The 26,834-nt window shown below is 31.7% G+C and overlaps 1 protein-coding gene across 1 annotated transcript; it reads right to left on the reverse strand.

Annotated features, from left to right (window-relative positions):
- Positions 1–901: 901 nt before the first annotated feature.
- LOC119613600 lies at positions 902–26,834 on the reverse strand. Its single transcript, XM_037969630.1, has 3 exons — positions 26,812–26,834; positions 1,183–1,372; positions 902–1,129 (listed from the first exon to the last, which is right to left on the reverse strand). Exons 1-3 carry the CDS (start codon positions 26,832–26,834, stop codon positions 902–904), a joined length of 441 nt encoding a protein of 146 aa, XP_037825558.1.

The following is a 26,834-nucleotide window of genomic DNA, read 5'->3' on the forward strand; positions in this document are numbered from 1 at the left end:
AGTATCATTCAAGCTTCCTGACCAATGTAGCGTCCTTCAGGCTGAACTATCAGCCATTAAACGGGCTGCAAACTGGCTCAGGTTTTATCGAATATACGGTGTTAATATTCGAATTTATACCGACAGTCAGGCAGCCCTTAAGGTTCTAAGTGGTGTCTACACGACGTCAAACTTAGTCCTAGAATGCCGGGCATCCCTTAACGAGATGGCGAAACATTCCACAATAGGACTGTATTGGATTCCAGGACATCAGCAAATTCCTGGTAATACCATCGCGGACTCTCTTGCCAAGTTAGGCTCCTCGCTTGCAGGAGAGCATACCGACCCTTTTGTCGGTATACCGCTTTCAACCTGCAAACGCTCGATACGTGAAAAACTATATGAGCTTGCGCAATGCAGATGGTCGACTGAAGCCACCTGTAGACAGGCAAGGATCATGTGGCCATCTTACGACCCACAAAGATCCCAAGCCCTTTTCTACATTCCGAGAGTTAATCTACGGAACTTAACGGCAGTGGTAACTGGCCACTGGCCTTTCGGACTCCATGCAAGAAGACTGAACTTACCCAGTAACGACTTCTGCAGGAGCTGCCAGGATGAAGAGGAAGAAGAGAGTATAACTCACTTCCTCTGTCATTGTCTTGCCCTAGCTGATCACAGAGTGGGTCTGCTAGGTAGCTATTTTCTGCATGACTTAGCGGATCTATCGGAGGTTGATATCCGAAAGATAGATTCCTATATTCGTGCGACAAACTGGTTCGGTGGAAGCCAGAGTGATTAGGTTGAAGTGTACTAATACGCCGACCGTTCTCTCTCGTTTCAGGTATCACAAAGGGATCAAAATTCTGGACCCAAGTGTGTCCCCAGTGATGACATCGCGAGGACGACCTGCCTACCTAACCTAACCTAAAGTATTTTCCACCAAGTTTTCGATTTCTTCACATGTATTTTGAATTCCATGTACTTCACCTTCGGGATTTAATTGTTTTTGGAACTGCATTAGGTTAGCTGCAGCTTCTTCCAATGGTGATAGTGAAAATTGTTTAAACGTTCCGCCGCCCGTTGCGTTTACTTCGGCTTTATTCTGAGCCAATTTCTTTTTCACTTTACATTTAAAATCTCTCCACACCTAAAAATATATTGCGCATTAAAAAAATTAAATAAAATAAATTTATTGATTACCTTTTGCCAACCATCGCTATCTCTAATAGGTGGCCCAATAGAGTTCAGCTTAACTGCGATTTGTTCCCAATCGTTTTTAAAATTTGTTGGATTTGTGCCTCTACTAAACCCCTTTGCCAAGCATGGATTTTTTTCCAGTTCCGACATTAGGGTTTCAAATTGCTTTCCGTTGGTAATTTTTATTTTTTTTCTCCATTTTTAATTAATTCAAACTTTATTTTATTAAATTTACCGACACCAATTCTAAATTTTTGTAAGAGTCGTCGCCAAATCCCTTGTCGACAGAAAAGAAGTCGACACGACATTGACTTTAAAGCGCCTTACAAAATTGCAAATTATTGTCAACAGCAGTCAATTATTATCGATAACGACAATGCAAATACCATTTTTAAGTCGTCGACGCGACTTTGTGTCGACAACGACATACATAATAAGGGTGAATATTTTGTGAATGCAACGTGGTAGTTTGTTTTATTTATTCATGATATTAGTAATCTAATATCAAATTCTAACGTTACTGACTGACTTACTGACTGATTCATCATCGCACAGCCTAAACGGTTGAAGCTAAAGAGCTGAAATTTGGACAGGAGGTTGGTCTCTCACCAAATAGATCCACTAAGACAGGATTTTTTTATTTTATTCGGTAACCTCATATTTCCTAAACTATAAAAGATACAAAAACAGTTTAAAGCTTATCGTCGTTCATTTAAATTTGATTTCATTTAAACACAATGATCCAATTTATATAAAATTTTTAGATCTAGAAACACTAAATATGATAATGGGGTGTTATTTGGAACACCGGTACCAAGTGATATTTTTTGGTACTTTTTCATTCTCCAACTGGTACTTTTTGAGTTTTCTATGATATTGAAATCGCAACATGAAATTAATAATAAAGGGACTTTTCGGTACTTTTTCGTTCTACAAAGGTACTTTTTTGAGTTTTCTTTAAAATTAAACCTAGTATGTAGAGCCCGGAGTAAATGAGAATCTATAAAAGGGGACTTTTTGGTACTTTTTCGTCCTACGATTGGTACTTTTTGAGTTTTCTATAAAATTAAATACAGAATCATAAAAATAAACATGTAGAGCCCGGAGAAAATTAGAATCTATAAATGGGGACTTTTTGGTACTTTTTCGTTCTTTGACTGTTAGTTTTTGAATTTTTTATAATATTGAACCTAGAAACATGAAATTAAGAATGTAGAGCCCGGATTAAGTGATAACCTATAAAAGGGGACTTTTTGGTCATTTTTCGTTCTTCAAAAGATACTTTTTGAATTTTTGTATAATATTGAACCTAAAAACGTGAAAGCATGTAGAGCCCGTATTAAGTGAGAACCCAGCAAAAACTGGGTAATGGTTTCCAATTGTAATACTTACCTAACAACTTTTCAATGACAACGACATATCGTCTGGATTACACAGAAGTAGTCTAATAAGGTCTTACTAATAATGTGTTATATAAATACTTTCTAACTCATTAGTCATCTTGCCAGTAAAGATATAAAAGCTGTATACGATTTTCATGCGATTTACGCTGACAACTTTTTCTAATTACTTGTAATCCTTTGTGCTAAGTATTTGCCTCCAATGATCTTTTGTAGCGTCAAAGACGAAGACTGTTGGAAATTTTTGAAATCGGTCTATTTTTACACCTCGCCGCCATACAAACGGAACCGAAAATATCTCTTTTTAGCTCATAATTCTGTTAATTATAATACTATCCCTTCAAAAATCGGCAGATCTAAAATGTTTATAAGCCTAAACCTTTATGCCGATTTTCATAACAATTTGACCTCATTAAAACACTTAAACGTCCGTAACTCACCTCTAATCACTAGTATTATGATAAAATTTGGCACAAATAAGTTTTATATTAATTAAAATCACACCCTAGCATTTTATGATGATCGGTCCATATTTGACCCTAGTCGCCATATAACTCCAGTTTTTTATTTTTTTCTATAAATTGCTTAAACATGTATATAGGTCGGCCATGTCCGACTGCACTCTTCTATTCCTTTTGATTTGTTGAAGTGTGTGTATGCATATATTTCCAAAATATATATTTTATAACCTAAAACAAAATCAGGAGAAAAATCTGTCACACACGATGTGTCGCGTACGATATTTAAATATGTTCATTATAAAATTATATTATTTTTTTTTTATTTAAAAATTATGGATTACTAATGAAAAATATGTCCCATAGTGTAAGAAATTAAAACAAAAAAGATACACCTACAGAATTCGCAGATTTTCGTAAATAATAACATGTACTTTAAAAGCACTTCCGTTTTTTGTCACGTATGATATCGCCATAATTTAATTCATATTTTGGAAAACAAGGTTCCGAATGGGATGATTCCTTTTGCAAATATAGTATTCTTTAAATGAAACAGATTGAAAATTGTTTTCCAAGTACTCCTAATTTTACAAAATCTATACCACTTTGAAGGTGTGCGAATGTCACATACAATCGTATGGAATTGCCCATATGTAAACATAATTGAATGAAAATTTAAAAAGGTACCAGAGTATCCTTTTTTGTTCTTTTTCTAATTCTTTTCGAATTTTCTATAATATTGTACGTAAAAACATAAAATTTGACACGCAGCTTCCTGATTGTATAAAAATCTGTATGCGATTTTTTTTGGTTTCTGGTTGAAAATTAAACATGCGTCATCCTGATTTAATGAAAATCTATAAAAAGGCACTGTCTGGTACTTTATCGTTCTTCAACGGTTTTTTCTTAATTTTCTGTAATATTGAGACTAGAATCATAAAATTCAACTTAAAGAGTTCTCTAAAAGGGGGCTTTTTGATATTGCAGATATACTTATATACATTTACAATAATTATATTTATTTTATTCCATTACGATGAGGGTAGCGAAGCACACTGGGTTTTAAATAAAGGAGAAACTTAATTTAAGTAAAGTGAAATAATTAGCGGAATTTAAAATAACTCCAAAAGAAGGATAATTGATAACTGTAGATATAATTAAAACCCAAATCAAATTACAATAAAAGAAAAAAACCGAAAACCAGAATAGAAGAAGATAAAGACATACAAGCGAGGTTCTAACAAGTTGTCACCATCGCATTACTATAAGTAATCCTACATTCAAACGTAAGGAGGGTTTATTTGACCGTTGTAAGTAATATATAAATGACATGAGATCGCTTAATGCTCTTCATTTCCTATTCTTTCTTTCCCGTGCTTCACTATACTCTTCACCTTCGTGAGAAGGGTATATGTATATAAGTTTGTCATTCCGTTTGTAATTTCTATAATATAATTTTCCGACCCCATAAAGTTTATATATTCTGGATCCTTATAGATAGCGGAGTTGATTAAGCTATATCCGTCTGTCTGTGTGTTTGTTGAAATCAGTTTTTAGTGGACGCCAGATATCGGCGAGATCCGAATTTTCAATAATTCTGTTAGACATGCTTTCGAGAAGAAAGCATGTCTAACAGAATTACAGCAAAATCGGTCCATAAATACCGGAGATATGAGAAAAAGACAACCTCTAAATACACTATGGTGAAGGGTATATAAGATTCGGTTAATTACTTTGTTCTATATATCCCTATATGGGTATATATGGGTTAGTATGAAGCAAATGATTTCTGTAATAAATAGATTAGTCCCTATTATATTTAAATAAGTTTAGTATTTAAATAAGTTAAATATTCCTAATAACATTAAACGTAAAATACATTTTATTTTATTAGACACAAATAAGTTTTAAACATAATTATCGGCAAAGAGCTTTGTTAAGAGCCTTCTTGCACTCTTAATTTCATAGCTTGTATGGGACTAGAGTCTACACCGGCAGAGAGTAAAAAATAAGTTCTCTTATAGGTTTTTATCGTTTTTTATACATGTGTAAGCATACAAGCTATGAAATTAAGAGTGCAAGAAGGCTCTTAACAAAGCTCTTTGCCGATAATTATGTTTAAAACTTATTTGTGTCTAATAAAATAAAATGTATTTTACGTTTAATGTTATTAGGAATATTTAACTTATTTAAATAATAAACTTATTTAAATATAATTGGGACTAATCTATTTATTACAGAAATCATTTGCTTCATACTAACCCATTTCGAATTGTAAATTGTTTTCAAAGTCGTCGGTTTTGAAATGCTCTATACAGATTTTAGACGTTTTAACGTTAATTTTTTATTGCGGCAATAAAAATCCATTAAATCCATTGCTTTAATAAGCTAGGATCTGAAGGGAAGTTAAAAAAAAATTATTGCACACCATGTTTTGCTATGTTTTAAATGTAAAAAACTTTTCACATGAAATTTGAAAACAAATAGTGAAAAAATAAAAAAAGTAAATTAAAAATTAAAATGCGGTGTGCAGTCAAAAATTGCAATAATAATAATAATAATAATAATAAAAAATCAAAATAGTGTGCAATAATTTTTTTTTAACTTCCCTTCAGATCCTAGCTTATTAAAGCAATGGATTTAATGGATTTTTATTGCCGCAATAAAAAATTAACGTTAAAAAAAGTTTTAAACATAATTATTTACTTTTCTATTATAAATCACATACAATTTTCATATCATACAATCAGTTCTAGGCACTGATGACGTCACTGAGCTTAAGAGTACTTTTTTAAGAGAGCCATGTCGCCATCTGTGTTTATTTCTTTATGGACTAGACTCTAGTCCCCTTTGTTAAGAGCCTTCTTGCACTCTTAATTTCATAGCTTGTATGCTTACACATGTATAAAAAACGATAAAAACCTATAAGAGAACTTATTTTTTACTCTCTGCCGGTGTAGGGACTAGACCCTACACCACTACACCAGAGCCAGGCAATGCCTGCTATTGGTCAGTTTTTGCAAGAGCGAAAAATCAGAAAAGAGAACGATTTATACTCTCATATTGAATTCAACACAGGCATGGGAAATGTTAATTTTGAAATGGTGCTGTTTTAAATAAAAATATTAGTTTTTTAGATTAAAATTTGTAAATGTCATTAATTTATTTTTGAAAATGTACCTATTTAATTTTTAAATTTTAAAACAAAACCTTCTAAGATATTTACACGCTGTACTCCCACAATGAATAAAAATAAACAATTTAACCCATTCGGGCATATTTGCAAAAAAAAATAAATTTTGAAATATTAAAAACAGCTAAAGAAAAAAAATCATTAAAAATACATTTATTTTGCAAAAGTTCATAATTCGAAAAACATATATAGTTGTCCATCCCTGCATTAGCAGATTTTCATGTACAAAAGAATGAAAGAACCCTGCAGTTCGACAAAGAGTCAATGCATCCGAAAAAGACAGTGATTTCCACTAACTTCTAACCATCTGGTTGGCTCTAATTCGTCTTTCGTCACGGATGTACTCTTTGTAAATGAGGGTGAAGATAATCGTCACTTTAGTGTCCCCTTTGTAAGCGATAGAGGGGACACTTAAAAAGCACTTGTCTGCCTCATCGTAACCTACGGGGTGACGATTGACTTCCTCGTAGGACAAGCACATGTTAAAATAGCTAGTCACCTGGACAGTTGGTGGCTAGGTGTAACCCTATGTGGTAGGTTAAATAGGGAGTTCGGGACTGTCCGACCGAACTGCTGGGAAGCGACAACACAACCACCTTCAATGAACGCTCAAACGAGACTGAATGTGTTTTTAATGTATGTGAGTATGCTGTTGTAAATTTAGTAACGATCGAAAAGCACGCGTGCTTAGAAAAAATGCTTTGCTCTGCACTACACACATACTATTGGTATTTTTCAATTAAATTGCACTGAAAAAAATATTTGGTTATTTTTAATTTTGAATATTAAATTGCATTACTGTAAAATGCGAATATTTATAAACAAAATGTAATCAATGTATATAAGAATGATAATTTCTTCACATAGAAACAACATTTCAAATTAAAATGTACAAAAAACAAGATGAACTACTTTCATTGTTATGCATTCTAGAAAATTATTTAATGCAAGTTGTTTTTGTTTTTTTAAGTTGTGTTTGTAATTTCTTTAATAAAGCGACATCAGCCTGCTTTGTTGAATGCTATCAAGCAACTAAATAAAATATTTGTATTTTTGATGCTCTTGTTTAGAAGTTCGTCTGCGATCGTGTTGTGTACATGTAATTTGCCGAAAATCTTCGTTAAGAGAAAAGTCCAAAAGCTAGTCAATAAGGTAGAGAATAGACCAGACCAAAGAAAAGTCATTAGAATAATCCAACGTCTAGTAGGAAAAAAAGAGATGAACGTGTATTAAAGTTTCACCTAAAATATAAAATATAATTTTAATTACATTAAAGGTAGTCCTTGAACTTTATTTTATAAGATATAGTCTTTGGCACTAGACTTTAAGATTGTACCAAATGGTTAATTTGTGTACCGTTGTACTTTTCATGATCTAATTGTAGCAAAAAGTACAATTTTACCAACTTTTCCAGCCCTGCTTTATACATATTCATCGTTTTCTTTAATATGCATATTCCATTCTCTTTATTCCGTAAACTTTTATAACCAAGTGATCTTTTCTTTCCATTATTGTTAGTTCTTTTTTAACAGAGACAAATACTTATTGGATATGATAATTTCAAATTTCTGCTAGTAACTTTTTTAACAATTTTACCTATTACCTATTGTTTATAATATATAATTTACTTATATTTCGGCCATACTGGAACTATAACACTTTTCTACTTCTCCATAGCAGCTTAATAAGGAAAACAAGTGCTAATAACAACATATTTTATTTTTATAAGAATATTAATACAAATTTTAAATTAATTTGTTATGTGGTAAAACTCGATTTCGATGTAACAGCTGCAAAACGATTTTTGTATAATAGAAAATAGTTTGCTCTTGTTACAAAACGATCAATTTCTTATTGCTTGATTTCTATCACATATCTTTTTGAAATTTAGAAGTCTTTTCAGCTTTGTATTAATACGTATATGCACTTGTTTTCATTTATGTGGGTTCCTTAAACATTTTTTCCTTTTGCTATTAATTTTTCTTATTCGAAACAAAACCCCATTTATGCATTTTCCAGTATATGCAAGGGTCAATGAACTTTCATTAACTTGTAAACTTCGAACAGCTGATCGAACAGCCCATTAATGAATGTAACCATTAAGATTGCATGAGAACTACGTAATTGTATTCTTTTTGTTCATGAAAACTGTTAATATTTGCCTATAATAGATTAATCTGGTCAAATAAATAAGCCCAATAGTCATATTTACGACCTCCTGGTCTACAGTGAATCCATACCAATAATATTATACATATATTTTCTACAACTTTGGCTAATTGTAATTTGTCCATATCAATTACCCTGAAGTTGTATTCTCTTTGTTTCTTTTGAGTTGCCTTTTCTTGTTATTTGTGTAACCTTTGTACTAATATCCACTTTTATTTATTGAAAGATGTCCGTTTCCGTTATCCGTTTGGCTGATAACATCATCGAATTAGAGGCCGATCTAAATGGAAACCGGTATCCCGTAGCTTCTACTCACGCGATTGAGATTCATAAATATGAGCTGAAATCCACTTGGGTTCGACTCCGGGCGGCTTATGATACATTCTTGATAAACGCGGAAAAAGGAGCTAACGGTGATGAAGAGCCTCTGGACTTGGAGTCCTTTAAAACGAAGTACAACAACACATACACAATTTATGTTCACGATTTGAGAAATGGAAAATCCTTTTTAATCTTCAAACCATAGCATCAAGTATGGGAACAGAGCCTTAAGGATAAAACCGCCATTCCCAAATGGAAAGAGTTGGATGAATTTCTTACAAACCCTTACCGGACATTAGAGCCCGCTTCCGAAATTAATAAACCGCACAGTCCTAAGGAAATTTCTTTTAAATCTAGAAATAACAACAATTCTCATTCGGACAAACATGTTAACACTTTTCAGGTGAAAGTTTCTAGTCCAAAATGCCAACTATGCTCAAAAGAACACCAAGGTTAAAAACTCGGCTCAGATCCCAAATCTATCTCGAATCTTAACCCTAACTCTACGCCTTTCACCCGATCCGACTCTGATAACATACAGTCCACTTCGTCGTGTTTTGCTTGTAGTTCTAAAGGTATTTTGTTAGGTACTGCATTAGTCAATATTTGCCATTTGGGATTGAAATACTGTGCTCGTTTTTTTATTGATTCGGGATTAGAGGGTACTTTTATTTCTGAGCGTATGTTCAACCTTCTGAAACTCCCCTTTATCATGTCATGCTGAAATTTCCGGTCTCCGTTTCCGCAACAGTTCAACGTCAATGTTCCTTTACTGTTAGTTCCGAAGGGGATAATCAAGTCGAGATACCGACTGTAGCTCTAGTTGTTCCCAACTGTCAGCTAATATCCCCTCTTACTATATTTCTCGAGACAGTCTTCCAAATATTCCACTCGCAGATCCCAATTTTTATTGCAGTTCGAAGATTGATATTTTTTAGGGGGTGATATTTTCCCCACAATTATTTGTTCTGGAATCCGATACAACATTTGTGGTTCATTGATTGCTGAAGAAACGGCCTTTGGATGGATTCTGACCGGCCCCCTAATATAGCTTCTTACTTCTATGAAATTTCCTTAGACAAGGCAATTTCACGGTTTTGGGAGGTGGAGAATCTTACACAGAAAAACTTTATGTCTCCCTTCGATAGAATTTGCGAAGATCTCTATACCCGTACTACAATAAAAAGTTCAAAAGGCGTTACACAGTAGAACTTCCATTCAAGGAAGGATATACAGTAGTTCCATTTAAGGTCATTCGAGATCCAGTGCAATGGCCCAATTTTTTCGTAATAAAGCGAGACTGACTCCAGAGTTAAAACGTGAATATGACAAAGTGATTCAGGAATAAGAAGAACTTGGTCATATGGTTAAGGTACAATACTGTAGTGAATCTAATGATTTAGCAACCTATTATCTCACATCACGCGGTGATGTGCCCAACAGTATCACTACAAAAGTACGGGTGGTTTTCAATGCTTCTTCGCCATCTTCTAACGGCCTTAGTTTGTATTCCTTACTCCACATTGGACCTATCCTCCAAACTGGTTTGACGATACTTATTATTAAATGGCCTTTTTTCCGATATGTGTTGACATTCAGAAAATGTATCGACAAGTTTTAGTGAGTCCAAAACACACTCCTTATCAAAGAATAGTATTTCGCATAGATCCCACTGGGTCAGTATATGATTTCAAGTTAAAGACAGTAACATTCGGAGTTAATTGTGCACCATATCTGGCGATTCGCACTCTCTTACAACTTGCAAATGATGTTGAATCCATTTATCCACTGGCTAGCGCAATTCTCCGTAAATCAATGTATGTTGATGACATTTAGCCGGAGCACATACTAAACCCGATACTATTAGGACTAATACCGAGCTAATCCAAGCTCTCCGTTCAGCGGGACTCGAATTGAGGAAATGGACATCCAAATTCATGGATATATTAATCAATGTCCCTCCAGAACATTTGTTACGTGAACATTTTTTGAAATTCGAGGACTTTAGTTCAGCCAAAACGATAGGCATCCGCTGGGTTTTTTTAATGCTGAACATTTTCAAGAGTCTTTGAAGTACACCAAAAGGGAAGTTCTTTCGAGAATCGCTAAGCTTTTTGATCCAGCTGGTTGGTTGGCGCCATGTATTGTCTTATCAAAGATCCTGATGCAGACGATATGGATTGAAGGCACTGGTTGGTATGAAGTCTTGTCTCCTTAAATGTAAAGCTTTCGCCAATTATCCAGCTATCAATTCCATTCGAATTCCATGATGGATTAGTTATTCTCCTAAAGCCGAAGTCCAATTTCATGGATTCTGAAGTCCAATTTCATGGATTCTGCGATGCTTCCGAGAAAGCATACGCAGCGGCACTGTATAGCCTCAAAGACCAAAGTAGCTCCAATCAAGACACTATCGATTCCAAGGTTAGAACTCTGCGGTGCTGTTCTTTTATCAGATATGATTGATAGCCTTTTACCGAGATTAGATTTAGACAAGTACACAATCTACAATTGAATTTCCAATATCGAATTTGTGCAAAATTCCAAGTACCGATTTAGGGCCAATCTTTAGGTGAAAGATTAGCGATTAAATTAAAATTAATCCTCGAAAGTTGTTTTTGAGTACTCAATTAGTTAATTTTGTTTGCAAGTTTAATGGAGGTGGTTTAAACTTCAGCAAAAAATTAAAATGTGTAAACAGCTGATGCAAAAAAATTAATACAATTTTTATAAAAATAAATATTAAAATGTTTGATTTATTGATTAGTATAAATTATGGAGACTTCAAAATCATTTTTTTTTGTTTTAAATTTAAGTTTTCGTTAATTTTCATATTACATTTACAATTGTCTTCTTCTTTTTTATAAAACAAACAAACAAACAGTGACGTTTTCTGTTGTTTTGTATGGTAACACTGCGAAGTTTAATCTTGTACTCAAAAACATAAAATGGGATTAACATCAGATTAAAACTATTTTTAGATTAACTAATCTGATTATTAATTGGCATTTGATTGCCAACTCAGAAACCCGCTCTTAGAAATCAAACCTATTCGAAAACATTTTTCCTACTTTTCCAATTATGATGATTTACTTGAAAGATTTTCGTGTTTTTCTAGGGCAATGCGCATCATTATAGATTCTATTATAGAACTCACCCTCGTTTTCGCTGTAACTTCTATAAAAATTCTATTCTATTATCGAGTTCAGAGATTATTTCAATTCGTGATATCCTTATTTCTCTCTTCGGGACATAACTCCCATAACAAGGCACCCTTCCGAAAATCACTTTAACGCACATAACTCATTACTAAATATTGATATCGAAACATTTAGCACAAATATTGATCTTATATACATAAATCACACTATAAAATTTTTTCACGATCAATAGCTTTATTTGGAATGAGTAATGTGCGTTTAAGAGATTTTCGTAGGAGGACCTTGTATGGAGCTATGACCAATTATGGTCCAATCGTAAAAATTCCACAGTAACTTTAATGTATATAAAGACAAAATGTTGGCTAAATTCTGTATCTATATCATTATTTGGTAATGAATATTGTGCATACAATTGATTTTCTGGAGGTGACCTTATCGTGAACAAATTTTATAGTGTGATTTATGTATATAAGAGCAATATTTGTGCTAAATGTATCGATATCAATATTTAGTAATGAGTTATGTGCGTTTAAGTGATTTTCGAGAGGGGGCCTTGTATGGGAGCTATGACCAATTATGGACCGGTCGGAAAAAAATTTCACAGTAACATTTCTGTATATAAGAACAATACTTGTACCAAATTTTATATGGATATCTTAATCAAGTAATGAGTTATGTGCGTTTAAGTGATTTTCGGGAGAGGACCTTGTATGGGAGCTATGACCAATTATGGACCGATCGGAAAAAAAATGTCACAGTAATATTTCTGTATATTAGAGCAATACTTTTTCCAAATTTTATATCGATATCTTAATTTAGTAATGAGTTATGCTTGTTTAAGTGATTTTCGGGAGGGACCTTGTATGGGAGCTATGTCCAATTATAGACCGATCCTCAAATTTTTTTGAGGATCTATTCTCATAAGATTTAAACTTGTAAAATTTTGCGAAGATATCAACATTCTGACGGAAGTTATTAGCAATAAACTCATTTTCCGTAATATGTACTTTTGTATGGGAGGTATATGAAATTGTGGACCGATTCCGCCAAATTTTCAGCAGAAGTTTTTAATTTTGATTCATAACTTTTTCCGATGTGAACCGATTTTGCTTCAACACCAAACTGTCTAGGACAATAGTAAATATTTTGGGTGAATTTCTTTATTTTTTGTTGCTTCGTCTTAATGTGAGAATGTTTTATACAGACGGAAGGACGGACATAGCTAGATTGACTCAGAATATTATAAGGTCCAAGAATATATATACTTTGTTGGGTCTCAGATGAATATTTTCTGGTGTTACACATGGAATGACAAAGTTATATATACCCTCTATCACCACTGACGGTGGTGGAAGGTATAAAAAATATTTTTGTTGAAAATAATTTGTTTATTTACCAGAGCTCTGGTCATATAAAACAGGTCACTATAATTTGATATCGACTATGCGATTTGAGAATTTTTGCTCAAAATTTAATTTTCCATAAAAAATAGGGTTTTTTTGGATGGACCTGGTCCCCTCGGTATCAAAAATTTTTAGGTTTTGTTTCATTTATCGTATTTTATGTAAAGTCAGCTTTCCAAAAAGTATAAATTCTATATACATCTTCTTAGAAACTTTTTAGATAACTTAAAAAGAAAAAGATACTTTTTTCCCAAAAAAATGACAAAAAATCGCCTTTTTTTAATTTTTTAAATTTAAATGCCTATAACTTTGGACTCAGTCATGATTTTTACATAATTCTTTCACTGCTTGGTATATAAACTTGTTGTTAAGCAAATAAAAAAAAATGGCGAAAATCGGAAATATTTGGACCTGCTATTATCAAAAAAACTAAAGTAAGGACGGTAAAAATTTTAAAATTTTAATATTCAAATGCGAATATCTCCTAAACTATAAGAGATAATTTACTGCTACGACGACATTTTTTATAGTGCTCGATGAGGAGATTCTATATACGAAATTTTTTTTAAATCGGAACTCAAATGAAGAAATAGGATCGTTTTAAAAATTTAACATAGCCGAGGTGTCCTAATTTGAGGACCCCCCGCCGGGCCCCTGGTTGGCCTATAAGGTCCAAATTCAAAACCTAAACTCGACAACACCTCCTCTTTGTGCATACCAAATTTCATTAAAATCGGATTAACCGTTTAGAAGTTACCGAATTATTTCCCTCTTTTTTTTTTCCTATACCACTGTGCAGAGAATGAAAATAACGGATCCACTTTGTTTTTATAAGGTTAATTGCTGTGGTCACCATTTATAATTGTGTTTTTGCAGTTTATCACTGAGAGAAACCTTTATGTTAGATTTTTTTTGATAAGTGGTTGAGAGAAACCGAAATGAAAAACAAATGAGGGTGTTATATTCGGCTGTGCCGAATCTCATATACCAATCATCAAACCTTATGCCTTAAAAGGATATTACTCATCAAATTAACTGAAGAGGGCCTTATATGAGAGATAGGGTTAATAATTGACCGTTTTTCATACAAAATTTTTAGACCAATTTTGGTTCATACAAAACATCTTTACATCGATTATCACTTCCCGACATTTTTCGCATGAAATTGGGTAGGAAGATTTATGTTCCTATAAATGTTTTTTATATAAAATTTCATAACTGTTCAGCATGGGGGCTATCCGAAAACGTGGACCTATATTGCCCATTTTCAATACCATACAAACCTTATCTACAGAGAATATTTGTGGAAAATTTCAATCCTCTATCTTGTTCCGTTCGGACTTTATCGTGCTTTCAACAGACAGACAGACGGACAGACATGGCTAGATCGTCTTAGAATTTAATAAGACCCAGAATATATATACTTTTGTGAGTCTATGACCAATATTTCGATGTGTTACAAACGGAATGACAAAATCAATATACCCCCCATCTTTTTTGATGGTGCAAAATTACTCGCTACAATTGATTTTTATTTTGTAAACATTTTTAAAAAGGTCTGCTTATGATTTTTATTTTTAAAAGCAAAACAATTAATCGCAAATGTAAATACACTATTAGGGCACACATACTTTCTTCAGAAATCATAGCGAACAACAACAATGTACTATCCCACTCTCATATAAGCAATAGAAAAAAGGAATACAAGAACCAAGTGCTCAGCCAAAAACATTAGTAACAAAACAAAAGTAGTAAAGGTTATACTAAACCATTTAAGTAAAAATCATTTTATAACTGTTATTCTGAGTGATTTATTTTAAAAAACAAAAATAAATCACACTTCAATCACTTTGGTTATGTGGCCCAGTTATTATCAGTCTCTGATATTTACTATCGAATATCACTTGAAAAGTAAAAAAATACTTTATATAAATAAAATAAAAGTTCCATTTATCACGAAAAGGCTTACTATAGCGAAGCCGGTATTCGAAATACAACGGAGTTTATCCAGGAGATTTTTTTTAAATAAATCCAAAATACAACATACACCAAAATTAAGAGCAATTCTATACAGGATGGAGTGTCACTTTCTTAAAAGCTCCACACATTTTCCAATACTTTTATGTCTTAAAAGTGTCACAAAGGCCATAAACATTATGACACTTTTAAAAGTGGACGTTATGCCCATGGACAATATGACTCTTTTAGGTCTCACCGATTATGTCGAAAAATTCGACCAAATCTATAATTTTCTGACTAATGATTAGCAATAATGTTATTTCAGACTTTTTTATTCGTGGTGAGGTCTTTGATATATATAATTTAGAATAATAAAAACAAAAATTGCCTTTTCCCGAAATCCTTCAACTTCACATAGCACGTACGGTAAAACTATAAGAGGTATTGAGCCTATTATTTTATACCCACCATCAAGAAAGATGGTACATACATATGTATGTATGTATGTATGTTGTATGTATGTATGTATGGATGTATGTCTGATGCTATGTATGTCTGGTCTGTACTGTCGTCTGTCTGTATGTATGTATGTCTGTATGTATGTATGTAGTATTCTGTATGTATGTATGTATGTATGTATTCTGTATGTATGTCTGTATGTATTGTCTGTATGTACTGTATGTATGTCTGTATGTACTGTATGTATGTCTGTATGTATGTATGTATGATGTATGTATGTATGTATGTATGTATGTATGTCTGTATGTATGTATGTATTTATGTATGTATGTATGATTATGTCTTATGTATGTATGTTGTATGTAGGTATGTATGTATGTATGTATGTATGTATGTATGTATGATGTATGTATGTATGTATGTATGTATGTATGTATGTATGTATGTATGTATGTATGTATGTATGTATGTATGTATGTATGTAGTATGTATGTATGTATGTATGTATGTATGTATGTATGTATGTATGTATGTATGTATGTATGTATGTATGATGTATGTATGTATGTATGTATGTATGTATGTATGTCTGTATGTATGTATGTATGTATGTATGTATGATGTATGTATGTATGTATGTATGTATGTATGTATGTATGTATGTATGTATGTATGTATGTATGTATGTATGTATGTATGTATGTATGTATGTATGTATGTATGTATGTAGTATGTATGTATGTATGTATGTATGTATGTATGTAGTATGTATGTATGTATGTATGTATGTATGTATGTATGTATGTATGTATGTATGTAGTATGTATGTATGATGTATGTATGTATGTATGTATGTATGTATGTATGTATGTATGTATGTATGTATGTATGTATGTATGTATGTATGTAGTATGTATGTATGTATGTATGTATGTATGTATGTATGTATGTATGTATGTATGTATGTATGTATGTATGTATGTATGTATGTATGTATGTATGTATTGTCTAGTTTATAGACTACCATCTAGTCTATGGAATAGACAATTCCCTAGTCAATGGACTAGTAGTGTTCTTACTAATGGTCTTGCTTGAAATGCTTTTGTTTTATATTTATATAAATTTGCAAAAATATCGATTTGGTACAATCGGATTCAAAAAAGTACAATTTTAAATGCTGTTTTGTACAATTTGAAAATTCCATTTGCCATCCCTGAATAGAATCTATCTCAACCAGTGTTGCCATTTTAGCACTTTCAGTGCTAGATTTCGCACTTTGCATCGTGAAAAAGCATTGCAGTTTTCTAAAATTATGCTAAATGCTTTTTAGCATAATTGGCTTGACAAAAAATTAAAAACAAGTAAGAAAGTATAGTCGGGCGTGACCGACCATATGATACCCTACACCAGTTATGAATATTAAATGTGATTTATTTTTTATAACAAAGCATTTATCTTCAATATTACCTTGTTCCGATGAAAAACTAATTTTCTGAGATGCTTTATATGGGGCAAATATGGACCAAACCCCATAAAGTTTTGTGAATGTATGTATTTATATAATATTTATTTGTGCTGAATTTCATCGCGATATTTGTGTTTATAAGTTAATTTTGTGCATTCAAGTAATTTTCTGAAGGGGACTTTGATGGGAGCTAAGGTCAAATGAGTCCCGATCTTTATGAAATTTGGCGAGGTCATTAAGACTTGTATAAAACTTAGATGTGCCGCTTTTTATCGATATACAGGTATATTTAACATAATTATGAGCTCAGAAGCCCTTTTCGGGGGTTCTGTTGTATGGGAGCTAGGTGAAATAATGGACCGATTTTAACATTTTCAATAGGCTTGGGTCCTTGGTTCAAAAAAGTGTGTGTGCCAAATTTCATCCAATTATCTTGAAAATTGCGACCTGTACTTTGCGCACAAGGTTTAATCGACTCAGAAAACGATTCTAAACCGATTGGTATACTTTAAGGTGGGTACAGAACGAATATTTTCATATGTTACAAACATCAGCCCAAACCCAATATACTGTAGTAGGGTATAAATATTTCTATGTTTTCTATTAAAAATTAGTTTAACTGATAAAAATATTATTGAAAATCAGTGGTTAGATATTACAAAACAACATTATGATGAAAAAAATGATACAATGTCTTTTTAAATTCAAGTATATAATTTTAAATATTTTATCGGTGAAAATACATTTAAAGAATTGTCTATTATTGTATTGTCATTACTCGTTTCACCTTTTTCTAATGCCGAAGTTGAAAGGCTTTTTATTTCAAAGGCTATAATTAAAAATAAAATTTGAAATCGTACTAAAGCTGAATTTTTATGTTCAATAATACAAATTTGAAATAAATTGAAATTCGAAAGGTATGCTATTAAGTGGCCTTAATCATAAACAAATTTTAATTTTGTACAAGTTTTATAAATCAAATTTTGTGTGTAAATTTAGTATTAAAAATCTTTTACAAAATAAAATATTGTTTATGAATGTATAACTAATTATATTAAAAATGAAAAAAATTCTTATATTTACTTTTATGTGTCTTCAGAACAACGTTGCCGTTTTGGGCTTTTCCTACCATATTTGGTAGAATTTTTTTCATGTGGTAGGATGGTAGTTTAAATCGACTTTTGGTAGGTTTGACAAAATACATACTTATAAGAATTTAAAAATTTAATTATACACTTATTTACTGTATTATCAAAATTTGTATATCAAAATTTTATTAAGTATATTTTTGATTCATTAAATGGAGTTCGGAATAACGCCTAATAACAGGACTTAAGGATTGAAAACTACAGATTTTTCTAGAGCCATTAATTTTTTAAACAATTTATGTTAATTTTATCACAAATTTGATCATAATTTTTTTGAAAACGACCTAATAAGGGAGATCTCAAAATTTTGTCTGAAATTTGAAACAAAGAAATCGTTTATGACGAATTGTATCTAAGTAGTCACTTGAAATGCAAAGAGGCATAATAACCAAAATATTGAAAATCAACTTTTTGATTGAAAATAGTCCACTGCATCAAATGCATATTGTGGCAAATTTTTAAAACTATATTGTCAAAAACAGGTCCATATTAATATTATATGATTTCAGGTACTTCAAACTGGGGTAAATTTGTTTCCAATTGCTATATAACCAACGTATTTTTGAACATTAAAATAATTTTTCAGGAATTTTCCGATTTGTATTGGGTCAATTTTAACCATTATATATAGCAAATTTAATCGAATAATTTCAATCCATGAAATTAGGTACAAGATATAAAACTTTCTTGTTGCTAAGTCGTTGGGGTTTTACAAAATTCATATCATCAAGGACGTTTCCCTATATAAATTAAGAAAAAATCGCAAGAAATAAATGTGTCATAAAAGTGTTGTTAAAGCTGTGATACATGGTTGTCAGATCTTACAAAGATGGCTGAAAAATGTTTAGAAAATGTTAACAATTGTAAATTGATACGGACAATAGACTGCCGATATTGTTAGATCTAACAACCGTTTATACATAGGCGACAAAATACACTAATAAATAAGTCATACTTTTCTCAAACAAAAAGTTTTATATGATTTTCGAAATTTGGTAGGTTTTAAACGATTTTGGTAGTTTTATCACAAAAATTTGGTAGTGGCAACGCTGCTTCAAAATCACAAAATTCTCGGGGGAAATTTTAATAACTCAAAACGTTTTTAACCAATTTTGAGTTTTTCTATCTATTTGGAAAGACAATTTTGTAGACATTACGGTTTTGCTATAAAATGGTGCAATAATTAATACTTAAAGCCTCAATTGGTGAAAAAAAACTCCAAAAAGTGAATTTTTCTCCCATATAAACGCATTTACAAAATTTGGCGGCGCTGCGCGGGCTCTTACCCTCAAAATAATTGAATAATATTTTACAGTCTTCCATTTGACGTTAAAATACTTTGACGTTAATATTTTCGACCCACCCTACTCTACATGTTAATTTTATGTTTCTAGGTTCCATATTATTTAAAATTCGAAAAGTACCTTTTGTAGAACGAAAAAGTACCAAAAAGATCCCTTTTATAGGTTCTCACTTAATACGGGCCCTACATGCTAAATTTCATGTTTCTAGGTTCAATATTATAGAAAATTCAAAAAGTACCTTTTTAGAAAGAAAAAGTCCCCCTAAAAGTTCTCACCTTATCCGGGCCCTACATGCTAAATTTCATGGTTCTAGGTTCAATATTATAGAAAATTCAAAAAGTACCTTTTTAGAAAGAAAAAGTCCCCTTTTATAGGTTCTCACCTAATCCGGGCCCTACATGCTAAATTTCATGTTTCTAGGTTCAATATTATAGAAACATCAAAAAGTACCTTTTGTAGAAAGATAAAGTACCAAAAAGTCCCCTTTTATAGGTTCCCACTTAATCCGGGGTATACATACATAATTTCATGTTTCTGGCCAATAACAACACACTGCTTCATTCGTAATTGTTGTTTTTGCTTTGCTTTTTTATAAACAAGTAATACAATGACAAAATTTACCGTATGATTATGTGTCCGCCCGTATTGAAAGTCCGCCCGTTATTCTCTAATTGTTCACATGAATGCCAAGTTTTTCATGTAAAATTTTAAGATTCTAGCTCTTAAAGTTTCCGCCTTTATAGTCCGCATTTTTTTTTTCTCAAAAATATTCAGATGAATATTAAAGTTCTTCTTGCAAAATTTGAAGAATATAGTTCTATGAGATTCCCAGATAAACCAAATTTTGTATTTAATTCATATGGGAGGTAGCAAGCACGCCATTGAAAGTCCGCCCGTTATTATCTAAATGTTTAGATGAATGTAAAAATTCTTCATGTAAAATTTGAAGATTCTAGTCCTAATAGTTTCTCAGATATACGAATTTTTCTATTTAACTCATATGGGGGCTCCAAGCCCCTCCGCCCTTTTTTTCTCCAATATGTTCTGATGAATATTAAAGTTCTTCGTAGAAAATTTGAAGAATCTAGTTCTATTAGTTTCCCAGATAAACGAAATTTTGTATTTAATTAATATGGGAGGTGCCAAGCCCCCATTGAAAGTCCACCCCTTATTCTCAAAATTTTCATATGAATATCTTCTATTTATATTTAAATCATATGGGGACTCCAAGCCCCCAGATGAAAATCCGCACTGTTTTTTACAAAATGTTCAGATGAGTATTAAAGTTCTTCGTGCAAAATTTGAAGAATTTAGTTCTATTAGTTTACCAGATAAATGAATTTTTGTATTTAATTCATATGAGAGGTACCTCTCCCCTCATTGGTAGTCCGCCAATTTATACCCAAAATGTTTACATGGATGTTAAAGTTCTTCGTGTAAAATTATAAGATTCTAATTGTAATAGTTTCCAAAAAAAATAATTTTTCTATTTAATTTATATGGAAGGTGCCACTTCTTCTGCTGCTAGTCCGCCTACGTTTTATCCTAAATAATCATATTGACAATAAAGTGGCTCCTACAAAATTTGAGGACTCTAACTGTTATATTATCTCAGATATACTGATTTAATATTTTCTTCCAGACATACAGGAATACAATGTGAAAATTTCAAGAAAATCGGTTCAGCTGTTTAGTAGTCCATAAACTTCAAATATAAAAACACACATTCATTTTTATATACATATATAGATTGCCACCAAACGTGTATGTGTATTAGGGTGGGTCGAAAAAAAAAGTTGAGTCAGTCACCCCCTACGATTAAAGATATGTTATATGTTAATAACATTTCCAAAAATATAAAAAATATTTTTTGCCACGCCTAGAAATACCGCCCTTTTTGTGTTTTATATATAACGTCGCCATTTTAAGTCCGATCGTAACATATAATATATAAATATTTATAGCTTGACTGTAGCTATATTTCACTCTTAGACAATTTTTTAATTTGACGTCAAATTCTATGTGCGACTTCTGATATCTCGGATCCTTCCCCAAAATCTGAAATTGTGGCTATACTGGAATAAAGTATATTTAATTATATGAGCTATTAGCTTCTAAAATGTTCACTTTTGTGCATAAATAGCTATTTGACAGGTATTTAAAAATACATGTATAGTTCTAACTACAAACAATTAATTTGCTAGGGCTATGGTCGAAAACTATTTTTTCAAATTAATTTACAATACAAAAATTTCATTCTGCCCCCTTTCTTAACACAAGAAAGATAATTATATTCAGTATTTAATTTTATTAATTAATAACAAAATCACGTAGGTACATAAAAACTAAACATTTTATTTTATAAAAATCGATGAAAAATTAAAGAGTTTATAAAAATATTTCATGTTTTTACCATACAATTACTTGCATGTTTCTTGGTTTTTTTAACAATTTTCAAATCGAATGGCCGACCATATGATATCAGTTATGAATATATCTAAAATGTGATTTCCTTTTCAATAAAGCATTTATATTGAAATTTGTCCATTACTCTTTAGGCAATTTATTGATGAAAAACTGATTTTCTGAAAGAGCCTATATATGGGAGCTAGGATCAATTATAGACCGATCCTATCAAAATTACGTGGAGGGATTTATGTTCATATAGGAGTTAGATATGCAGAATTTCATCATAATGGTAGTGTTTAAGAGGGAACGCCAAGCCACAATTAAGAGCTCCGATTTAATCCATTTTCAAACAACTTCGTCTTTTGTTAAAATGAAATATTTGAGCCTATTTTCATCAAATTATATGGAAAATTGCGACTTGTAGTTTGATTACAAGGTTTACATGGATGGACAGTCGGACGAACATAGCTAAACCACTATATTGCTGTAGGATATACATATGTAGTTAACTTTCTTCTATTTTGAAAGTAGGATCCGAAATGGTTTGTAACTAAAAAAATAAAAAGGATTTCTGTTTTATATAGTTCATTAAAAAAATTTTTTCGACTGTTTTTCCTGGCAAATTAATTGTTTGTTGTGAGAACGGTTGATATATACTTGAACATTTTTAAACATCTATAAAATAGATGTTTATGCATAAAAGTGAGCATTTTAAAAGCTAATGGTTCCTATAATTCAATGTACTTTATTCCAGCATAGCCACAATTTTAGATTTTGGGGAAGGATCCGAGATATCAGAAGTCACGCATAGAGTATGACGTCGAATTAAAAAATGTTCTAAGAGTGAAATATAGCTACAGTCAAGCTATAAATATTGATATATGACATGTTACGATCGGACTTAAAATGGCGGCGTAATATATAAAAAACAAAAAGGGCGGTATTTGTAGGCGTGGTAAAAAAATATTTTTTATATTTTTGGAAATGGTATTAACATATCTTTAATCCTAGGGGGTGACTGACACAACTTTTTTTTTGTCCATAGAGACCGACCCAATCTAATGTGTATGTATCGCCAAACACAAAGCGCACGAGCATATTCATCTTGATCATACCAACTTGAACACGAACAAATAAATATACGTATGGTCGGCATTTGGATATGTTGTATTTTCATACATATTTCTTTCCTATGCAACTGGTTAAAAGTAATGAATATAACATTGTAGTTGAATTGTACCTTGCCTCAGATATACTTAAGCCATTTATTGTTGAATAAAATTGTGGACATTTAAGTCACATTTTGAAGGGGGCTTTGTATAGGTGCTATGGTCAAATGAGACCCTATAATTATAAAATTCATGAGAGTCATCAAGGCTAGTATAGCACTTGGTCTTGCAGCTTTTTGTTGAGATACGAGTATATTAAACATAATTTTGAATTTAAAAGCCCTATTCGTCGGGTTGGGTGCTAGGTGAAATAATGGATAATTTGAATTATCTTCAAATTTGCGACCTGTAGTTTGATTACAAGGTTTATAAGCCCTATTCAGGTGTTCAGTTGTATGGGGGCTAGGTGAAATAATGGACCGATGTTAACCATTTTCAATAGGCTTTATCTCCGGTACCATAGAAGATCATGTACCAAATTTCATTGAATTATCATCAAAATTGCGACCTGTAGTTTGATTGCAAGGTTTACATGGACGGACAGACGGACGGACGGACATAGCTAAATGGACTCAGAAAATGATTCTAAGCCGATTAGTATACTTTAAGATGGTTATAGGACCAATATTATTTTGCGTTACAAACATCAGCACAAACCCAATATATCCTCCCCACTAAAGTGGTGTAGGGTATAGTGAATAATATAATGTAAATATAATAAGTATCTTTTGAGTATACGTATACGTATTTCACCAAGGCGAATTCAGATATGGTGGTGGCAGTTCGGCAACAACAAAATTTTCCAAGTAATTTGTTTTTAAATTTGGTACGCACTGATGTCAAAAATAATAATTGCGGCGACTCCATTTAATGAAAATGTTTTGTAAAATTTTTATATTTTATAAAAAATACACATAAAAATATTAAAATTTGTGAAGATATTATACCCTGAGTGGAAGAATGTTTGTTCCAAATGAAAAATTCTACTCCGGCAGAATAATTTTGCAAAACTTAAGTTTGTGACCAAAATTGTGTAAAATTAATATTTTTGGAAAAAATAAACATAAACATTTATGGAAAAATTATATACCGAATGAAAGAATCTTTGTTGTACTCCGGCGGAGTAATTTTTAAGATTTACACGTTGTAGTCAGCTACCGCCGGACGGGTAAATACCTCGTATGGATTTTGTTATAAAAAGCGTTCCGGAACAGAATTTTGTTAGTTAATCACATTATATTCACAGAGTAAATATAAAACAATTTATTATTTTTTTTACATCTGAAAATTTGACCATAACGACGAAGACGGCTGCCGCCGGTCAGGTAAATATCTCATGTGTGTTCTTTATATAAAACTAGCTATACCCAGTGTGCTTTGCTACCCTAAAAGCAATATAAATAAAAAATCTTCTTAATAATTTTGAAGATTCTAACTGTAATGTTTTGCAGAGATACATTTTTTCCGAACGTTAATTAAGATTTTAATTTAATCGATGACAAATTAAAAAAAAAACTAATATTTTCCCATATATACGAAATTTTGTATTTAATTCATGTAGCGGGTGCCAAGAAACCATTCAAAGTCCGCCCGTTATTCTCTAAATGTTCACATTAATGTCAAAGTTCTTCAATTAATATTTGAAGATGAATATTTAAATTCTTAGTGCAAAATTTGAAGAATTTAGTTCTATTAGTTTCCCAGATAAACCAATTTTTGTATTTTATTAATATGGGAGGTGCTGCTCCCCTCATGGGTTGTCCGCCAATTTATTTCCCAAAATGGTTACATGGATGTTAAAGTTACTCATGGAAATTTTTAATATTCTAACTATAATAGTTTCCAAGATAAGCGAATTTTTGTATTTAATTTTTATGGGAGGTGCCACGCCCCCTAATGCTAATCCGCTCACTTTTTGCCTTAAATAATTATATTGATACTAATTATTATCTCAGAAATACTAATTTAATATCTTCTTAATATGGGCGTGGCACGTCGCCCATATGAAATTTCAACATAAAAAGTAGCCTATACATACAAACACACTTTCATTTTTATATATATAGATGTTCCGGAACAGATTTTTTTTATTAATCGCGTTAACTACTAAGTGTAAATATAAAATGAAAAACAATATTATTTAATTTGTTAACATTTAATAGAGAAAATATTATTGTTATATGTATTAAGTTTGTACATGCGTACCAATTATTCATTACTTATATAAGAAAAATATTTGTTTACAAAATGCTTGGTATTTTCAGATTTTTTTACATAAATTATTCAACAACTAACGAAATTTTTCTCTGATTTAATGGACATTTTTAAATATAAAAACGTAAACAATAACAAACTCTGACTTCAGGCCGTACCAGTCAGGTGAAGAAGAAAATAATCAGCTGAATGAATAACACCACCTTATCTGAATTCGCCTTAGTATTTCACCAATGCAATAGCAAATAATAAAACAAAAATTAATGAAATGATGTGTATTCGTAAACATGATTATTACCTACTTCGCATATTTTTATTAAGGGTTAAAATATATTGTTTCGATAAATTTTTAAGACCCTTTTTATACCCACCATCAAAAAGATGGAGGGTATATTGTTTTTGTCATTCCGTTTGTAACACATCGTAATATTGGTCACAGACCCACAAAAGTATATATTCTGGGTCCCTATTAAATTCTAAGACGATCTAGCCATGTCTGTCTGTCTGTCTGTCTGTTGAAAGCACGATAGAGTCCGAACGAGAAGAGCTAAGGAGCTGAAATTTTGCATAAATATTGATGCAGTTTGTTTAGTATTGAAAATGGGCCATGTTTTCGCATAGCCTCCATACAAGTGGCCACCCGAAAAACATTGTAAGCAGTCATATATGATTTAAAAACATAAGTATTTTTAAACATAAGTATTTCCCTACCAAATTTTTCGAGAATCGATCCATAATTGACCCTACCCCCATATAAGGGCCCTTCCAGAAAACGACTATAACGGTCATAACTTGCTTCAAAATGATATCAATGCAATGAAATTCGACATGTAAACATTTTAGGTGAACATACATAAATATCTGCTATTTTTCACTTTTGTTTTTGAATTGTATTTGTTAATCATCATTTATTGCTATTTTTAAATAAAAAAAAAAGACCGTAATAAATTTCAAATTCTTAGAATTTACATGCGATGCACCACGTGTTAACTTTCCTTTCAAAAAGAACATTCTCATTACATTGCCTTTTTCTCCTTATTTATATTTTTATTTACACGTCTTTGTGCATTTTCGCACGCAACTACTTAAAGTACACGGTGTAAAGCATCAAGTCCTCAATACTCGTTCTGTCGTTTGGGTATTCATGCTCAAATGTTGGAATAAAATAAATTCTCAACATATTCCTTGTTTTTATTAATTTGAGATCATACACACAAGCTAGCTATGCTTTTGAATAGTGTATAAGAGCATACATGTTTGATATGTGCATTGGATATACTTATTAATGGGATTCATGAAACACGTGAGTTAACTTGCACATTTGCACAAATGGCTAACCTTAACCTAAAATTTGTTATATATATATATACTTACCTTAATCCTATATAATAAATACTTACCTGTTATGGCTCAATAAACACAT

The sequence above is a fragment of the Lucilia sericata genome, unplaced genomic scaffold, assembly GCF_015586225.1.
Source record: "Lucilia sericata isolate MDLA Ls3-8-SP2 unplaced genomic scaffold, ASM1558622v1 Contig000040F_arrow, whole genome shotgun sequence".
In the NCBI taxonomy this organism is placed as follows: Eukaryota; Metazoa; Arthropoda; class Insecta; order Diptera; family Calliphoridae; genus Lucilia; species Lucilia sericata.